This window comes from Dermacentor silvarum, chromosome 5 (assembly GCF_013339745.2).
Source record: "Dermacentor silvarum isolate Dsil-2018 chromosome 5, BIME_Dsil_1.4, whole genome shotgun sequence".
Lineage (NCBI taxonomy): Eukaryota > Metazoa > Arthropoda > Arachnida > Ixodida > Ixodidae > Dermacentor > Dermacentor silvarum.
In genome coordinates, this window is record NC_051158.1 from 40,923,602 (window position 1) to 40,931,010 (window position 7,409).

The 7,409-nt window shown below is 41.3% G+C and overlaps 1 protein-coding gene across 1 annotated transcript; it reads right to left on the reverse strand.

Moving 5' to 3' along the window:
• Nucleotides 1–2,126: 2,126 nt before the first annotated feature.
• On the reverse strand, nucleotides 2,127–6,927 carry LOC119454093 (putative nuclease HARBI1). The gene is made up of 4 exons (XM_049667803.1): nucleotides 6,471–6,927; nucleotides 6,263–6,402; nucleotides 5,328–5,496; nucleotides 2,127–4,923 (listed from the first exon to the last, which is right to left on the reverse strand). Exons 1-4 carry the CDS (start codon nucleotides 6,678–6,680, stop codon nucleotides 4,231–4,233), a joined length of 1,212 nt encoding a protein of 403 aa, XP_049523760.1. The 5' UTR covers nucleotides 6,681–6,927; the 3' UTR covers nucleotides 2,127–4,230.
• Between the last annotated feature and the right edge of the window lie 482 nt (nucleotides 6,928–7,409).

The following is a 7,409-nucleotide window of genomic DNA, read 5'->3' on the forward strand; positions in this document are numbered from 1 at the left end:
AATGTCACATCCAGATAACATGGTGCTTGATAAGCTATCTTTGTGAAGCAACACAATCCTAACCAAGCCCCGTCATGTTAACGATGAGATTTGGGAGCGAGAAACTTAGGCCGTGCCTTTTGGCAAAATAATCACGGAAAAAACTTCATTGTTGACCATCCATGATATATCACGCCTAAATTTGAAGCACTATATTATTAAATGCTTGAATGTGAATGACAATAACCAATGTCGTAGTTATGTTGGCTTTCTTTGTATACTTTGAAATGTGTAAGAAATGTTTAGTCTTTAGTACAATATGTGCTTGTGTATTTTTTGTGTTGGAAAGATGTTTCACTATGACGTATCAGTTTGTGACCACATTAGAAAGGAACTGTGTATTGTACAAATAATAATTTGTTTGGCCGAGATATTACTATGTATACCGTAATAAGCATGTTCGTCAATGCGTTAACTCATATATGAACAATTTATTCAAAATGTCTGCTGCCTAATACATTAGGGGCAGAGGCCTTTGTCAAGACACTAAAAAAGCTTTTTTTTTTCCGTTGTCCTAGCACTTGCACTATTCGTTTTGTAAAGAACGAATGCTCAGTTAAAAGAATGATGGACAAAATTATAGGATGCCATATGTCTCAATAAGCAACAAGTAAAGATAATGCCTGAAGAATGTATGTGCACTGTCAGGTCTACCTTAATGGTTTATTTACATTAGTGCTTTTGAACTATCAAACACAGGTTCAGCTGCATCCAATGGTGCATCCACAAGTGGGGCTGGCCAGTTAAGAAAGGCTGCTGCGCGTGGTAAGTACGCTTACAATACATTCACCATTGGCTCTAATGGAAATGAGGAGGGTGGCAGGGGTTATGGTTTCGTCCCTGAAGAGACCCTTTGTTTTTATGTGACATTTCCAAATTTACACTGAAACAAGCTCCTCAGCTTGTAAAAAAACTTTTACGAGGTCACAAACAATGTGATGTGAACTGTGTGTAAATGTTTGTTTCATCGCTGAAGTGCTGGAGGGGGATACCCACCATTCTCATTCATTGTACACAGCTCTAAAGTCAGTGTGTATACAACAAAACTCGTTTCAGGCTCAGAATAAGCAGTCTGCTGCTCAGAATAGGCTGCCCCATTAACAAAAGGCTAACCTTTTTTTCTCGAAAGCACAATTTTGCTCCCCACAAAACCAGTCTGAGGTATCGGTACTGAACATTCTCTAAAAGTGAAATGCTTAGTGCAAATAAATGGCAGCAAAGAATGGTACCTAGCTGATCTGGTTTAAGACAAACATATAGAAATTTTCCCAATAAGCTGTGCAGTTGAAAGTTGCAATTGGTATTGAGTTATTCAGTTTGTTCCTGTTAAAGCGACATTCTCTAAACAGGATTCAAAATTTTTTGCAAGTTCATCTAATAGATTATTACTGCTTTTATCTTGTGTTATAGTTACATGGGTGCTGGTACGTCCGTAAAAGGATACACAAACTGCATGTGCAGCTGTTTATCCTTAAGGGGGACGTGCATGATCAAAATTTTCGATTATCCGATTTATTTTTTTTCCCAGATCCTCGAAACTTCATTTACCTCGTTGTGAATTATAACAAAATACACCATAGAAATTGAGAAAACAGCACTTTCCTAGGGTGCTGTCATCAAAAATTGCCAAAAAATCGGATTTGGAGCTGTTTCATCAGCTTTCTTTTTTTGTGGAGTTGCTTTCAGTCATCCCAGTGCCATTTCACAATGAATGAAGAAAAAATCATTCTAGCTTTTGCACTTAATCATTGAGTGCAACAAAGCTGTCCATTTCATCTGCACCTTATAAATTTTTTTGCAAAGGCCATTTGTTAGACAATATGCATAGGAAAGTTCAAAAAAACAATTTGGTGCTCATTATGGCATTTTAAAAATAAACCAATAGCTTTATTGCACAGAATGGACCTTTGCAAACATGCTGATGAGAAAATCTTGGCGAACTTATGTGTAATTATATTAGGATGACCATTAGAGGCTGTCAAGGGTTGTAACTCTATAATGTAACTATAATTGATAGCACAAAACTGATTTCAGTTATGATATCAGCTAACAAATCACACATGCATGCCAAATTTCATCAATTTATTCCCATAAATAAAAAACAGTCTTTATTGCCATGTCCCCAGCTCAAACTTCATTTTTGAAGTTTGAAACAATTATGTACTTTTCCTTTACAAGGTTAGTGCTGGGTACATTAAGCGAAATGGTGATAAATATTAAAAAATGTATTTTGTTGTTGAACATTCCAGCTCCAGGGTGCGAATGGACAAGTGGAGAAACAAAGCTCCTGCTTGATTTGTATGGAACTTACTTCCCTCAAGTGGGCCCTCTAAAAAAATTCAAAAATAAAAAGGCAATGTTTGAAAAAATTGCAGCAGAGCTGAGACAAAGAATTGGCACGATCAAGAGCGGAGAGCAATGTTGCACAAGATATAAAACAGTGCTAAAGAGAAAAAATATAGCATCAGTTGAAAATAACATATCGGGCAATTCGCCAACTGAGGTCCCCTATGAGGATGAGCTAGATAAGATTAGGTGGCTCGACGACAGCCTGGAGCCACAGGTGGTGAGGGACGCAAGCGGTGTGGTGTCGAGAAAGACACATCCACAGTCACCAGCATCACAGTCCATCTACCTTGGCACATCTAGCCCTGCAAGTTCGGCTAGTAGTACCACAGAGACTGCTGCTGGTTCCCTTGAGCAGGAGCAGCAGCCCGGAGATGACGGAAGAAAAAATCGGCCAAGTACAGCCCGGATGCTCCAAATGACTGCGTTCTTGGAGAAGGTTGAAGAGATAGAAGAGCGCAGGGCAAAGCGGAAAGCAGAGAGAGACAACAAAAAAGAAGAAAGAAGACTTGAGAAGATGCAGCGGCGGGAGCAGATGCATGCAGAAAAGATGAGCCTTCTGCGTGAAGCTTTTGGCCTCGACCAAAATGATTAAAATGTAATAAAAACATGTTTATTGCAAAGATGATGCTCCTTGACATTACACTAACAATACAGCAATCACACTTTCAGTGATGGAAGCAACATTTTACTTTCTGGAGCAGAAAAAATGCTAGTTACGAGCATCTATTGGTGTACTTGGAGCAGATGGCAAGATATTCCATACGACTCCTGGAGTTAAAAGCATCACTGAAGCATCTTATAAATATTAGTATTTATTATGAAACATATTGCACATACACTAATCAATGCAAGTTGCAAGAAACAAACAATTCAGAAGACGGATTGGTCTCGAACGCACAGTAAAATGAGCTATATAATAAAAATACCAGTACTTGTGGCAGAAATGACATCAAACCGGTAAAGCTATGCAACACATTATAGAAGTAACCACAATCACATATAACCGTTGCCAAAGCAGCAGTTAATAATCGGTATGAGATCGAATTCATCTCGGTCACTTTTACATTTCACAAAAATACTCTGCAAGTCAAGTTCAAAAATACAGCTCAATGAGCTATATATTTCAAATACCTGTTCTTGTGGCAGAAACGATATCAAAGCCGATACAGCTGAGCATCACAATTAAAAGTAATCAGTCACATATCACAGTTGCCACAGTAGCAGTTGGTAATCAGTATGAGATCAAATTTCCCAGCACCGTTTCAGAGCAATTACTAACAAAAATGAGTTTGGAGCAGCATTTATCTTTTGGAGCAACACTTCCATCCCTGCAGTTTGAAAATGCATAACATTGCACATGCATGTACACAACCCCACTTTTTTCCCCTCTGAGCATTGTACGGACGATGTAAAAGAAAACTGTTGCACAATTATTATCTTGTGTGTAAAATATTTGTTAATGTAACTTTTTTACTTATTTAGGTACTTTTATGTAATTACGCTTCATAAAGAGCAGCCGCCATAAATTCTTTCTGAATAACAATTGGGGGGGGGGGCCCATTAGCAAATTTGTTGGATCTCCAAATAGTTTATCTCGTAAATGCACAACCTATGTTAATTAACCTTTCAAAGGTTAATGCAAAGCATTTGTGGTGTGCCTTTCAACTTGTCTCATTGACCTGTCGATCATGCGACTGATTGGTTAAAAGAAGCGATCGGTCGCACCGCTTGCTCGGCCATGGTTGGGTCTTATAACTGCTACAATAAAGTTTTGCATTCTATAACTGTTCCTGGTGTGTATGGTAACTCATACAGTCTTTGGCACATCTTGGGCACTTCTTGCTAGGTGGGTAGGTTCCTCTCTAGCATTGCTTGAATCAAGCGCCCCCGCTTTTCCTCCCCTTGTCGACGCAGTGCGGCTTCACTCGATGTCAGGGGGCCGCAGCTGTGGCTGTCATCATCTGGTGGTGCTTGCCAGTTCCACGCTGTGCTTACATCGTCACTATATGGTGGCACATCTACATCCCCAGAACTAATGCACAGGTTGTGCAATACACAACAAGAAATTATGAACTTATTCATTTTGTCCACGAAAAAGAAGTCCAGGTGCAGCAGCTGGCGGAACCTGCCCTTGAGGTCACCAAAAGCATTCTCAATTTTAACTCTGGTGGCAGAAAATTTTATATTAAAGGCACGTTGACTTGAATTCAGATGGCCATAGTCACGAAATGGTGTGATGAGGTAATCCCGAAGTGGATAAGCAGCATCTCCAAGAACATGAAACTTTCCAAAGCAACAAATGCCAGGCAACCGCTCTGCCAGCCTAGACTTCCTGAAAATTCTAGAGTCATGGATTTTGCTAGGACTGCCAACTGTGACGTCCAGAAACTTCTTCTGGTAGTCGCACACAGCTTGAAGAGTCAACGATGGATAGCTGTGCCTGTTGACATATGTAGAGCGCACCTTTTTAGCAGGGCACCGGACACTTATATATGATCCATCAATACATCCAATTGTATTGGGCACTCCCGACACCTGCAATATTAAGAGAAATTTGTAGCGGTAGCAACACAGGCGTCGCATGAGAATTACGTAGACGCTCGCGTCTACACAAGGCACAAGCGGCTGGCATGCATTGGCCCAGGCTAGCGTTCCGAGAGAGGTTTAAAAATGCTACGCTAAGAGATCAAGTGTCAGTTTTTCTTCTCCCGCGAGAGCCCAAGACTTTACCGGTCTACGTGGTCGCTCGTCGCCACAAATTAAACAACACCTGTGACAGAAATTAAACATTTAAGCAGCTTAACTAAATTGAATGAGTAGCTTTTTGGCCTAAATGGGGATCAAGTTTAATCGGGGGAAAAGCATCATGTTGCAGACTATTGTTGCTAAATAGAGTGCATGGCATCAATAAAACAGTGAAACATCAATAAAATTCTTACCTGCTCAAAGTCTTCTGACAGCTGATCGAGGTCTGCTGGAAACGTTATAATTTGCTTGGCAATTTCCACCAAGTACTCAAGCATGCGCTCAACAATCCTAAATGCAGTAGCTTCTCCAATGCCGAATCGACTGGCTACGTCCCTTAAGCACGCCTTGTTTGCAGCAAACCTGAAAAAGTATGCATATTTTATGAACAATCCGTATAAGCAACGAGTTAGATGGAATACCTGCAATAAAATGCTAACCGCTCAAATAATGGTATGCCCTTTAATCTGTTCAGGCGCTATACACGATATGGAGCTTGCAAGCTTTGTACCAAAAAAGTAGGAAGAATCGGAATATTAGCCAGGTATGCAATGTACTGCTGACTCCTTATTGCTTCTCGGACGGAAGTAGGGGTGGAAGCCTGGCTATTACATGCTGCTTCTATGCCTATGATGCTATCCCTATGACACAGGTGTGTGCACAAATGTTAAAATTTTACCCTTTCACATCTGCAACCGAATTGTGCAAGATAAAATAGTGCCTAGCTTGTAAAAGCTACAGTATGTATAAAAGTGGCCCTTGCGTCAATCGTTTTCTTCGCCATTTACGAATGCGGTTCAGGTGTGTTGCATGTGAACCAGGGGATCTGATCTCATGCTGGACATTTATGCAGTGTCGGCAATCTTCAAATTCAATATAAAGAGATAGAAACAATTTCTGCGTAAAGGAGTCAATGTACGTTTCACGGAAATAAACATTTAAGGTTTTGAATGACTTTGGAATGCAAAAATATGAGCGCTCGATCTAAACGCACACCTTGTGCGTTTTGATCGAGCGGCCGTGACAGAACGAACACCACAGAATTGCATTATATTTCACTACTTCAAGAAAGCATGACCTAAGGTTAAGTAAACAGGCGCACAAGACTCAAAACAACTTGTTGACTCACCAGATGAAGACCAGAACGTGCTCTTCAGCGGTTTTAGAAGGGGACCCGCCACGATCACTGCGAGGATAGAAATCAGAGTTCTCGAACCTACTGATCAGGCTGTCCGCGACAGCTCTCGAAACTCTGAAGTTCCTGCGGAACTGCAAACAAGTAAATATTTAGCAGACGGAATAACGAGATATCTGCAGTATAGTGGGGCTATGCTTACCTCCTCATCTGAGTACTGCCGCACAACGTCCTGAACGAATCCGACAATCCTCGGACATTTACGCGGCGGTTCAGAGAAGGCCTCCCGATAGAAGGCTTCGTACAGCGCCTGAGTAACCTCATAATCGCTGCCGTCCGAGCTAGAAGAGCTACTGCTTGAACTGCTCTGATCGCTAAACGCGAGCTCTACAGCAGCAGCGAACGCAGCCATTTTGCGAAGCAGCACAATGTAGTGCGTACCGATTTCACTTGAAGACGGAAGTGACGCGTGCTATTTCCGCCCGAATCCGCGCCTCGGTGGCGGAGCAAGTGAGAGCGATCCGGCGCGGAGCGAGTTGATCCGAAACGACCAGTGGAAAGCGCGAACCCGCTCCTGATCGACCAGTGAAATTCGGATTCGTTGCCGCGGAGCAAGAAATCCTGCTCCGAATCGACCAGTGAAAAACGCCATTAGATTGCCGCTTCAATGCCCCCGAATATTGCAGGTTTTAATATCTTATTTAAATAAAGGTGAACACTACGACAGAAAGGAAGATTACAGCACTGTTCGCGCTGGTATACTAATGTCTACAGCAAACAATCTGGCGATTAAAGTGCTAGCGCATTTCGAAAAGTCTACATTTGGTCTCCTGCATTTCCTATGGGATTCTTGGTTAGTATCCGTAGCCGAAAGGCCTTCGCAATGATAATTTCTGGCTGCACTCCTTAACGATGCTGTCCTTAACCTAGTGGCCTTCAAGTCGTTATGTTAAAGAATTGTGTGTTTTGCAATAATGGATATATAGTTCGCTTTTTGTTGTTGCTGTTGCAGTTGCCCACAGTGAGCCACATTTTTTATATTTCGAAACAATAATAAATTGGGCCTTCTGGTGTTTTCACATTGTTCGCTTCATATTTCACGTTGTTTTGACTAATATTCTATTACATTTGCCTTCTAAAA

Excerpts from the sequence above, each read along its gene's own strand:
- LOC119454093 (XM_049667803.1), bottom strand. The coding sequence starts at position 6,680 with ATGGCTGCGTTCGCTGCTGCTGTAGAGCTCGCGTTTAGCGATCAGAGC. Across the intron at positions 6,403-6,470 it reads GGCAGTACTCAGATGAGGAG|TTCCGCAGGAACTTCAGAGT; the intron begins GTAAGCATAGCC and ends ACTTGTTTGCAG. Across the intron at positions 5,497-6,262 it reads CACGTTCTGGTCTTCATCTG|GTTTGCTGCAAACAAGGCGT; the intron begins GTGAGTCAACAA and ends ATACTTTTTCAG.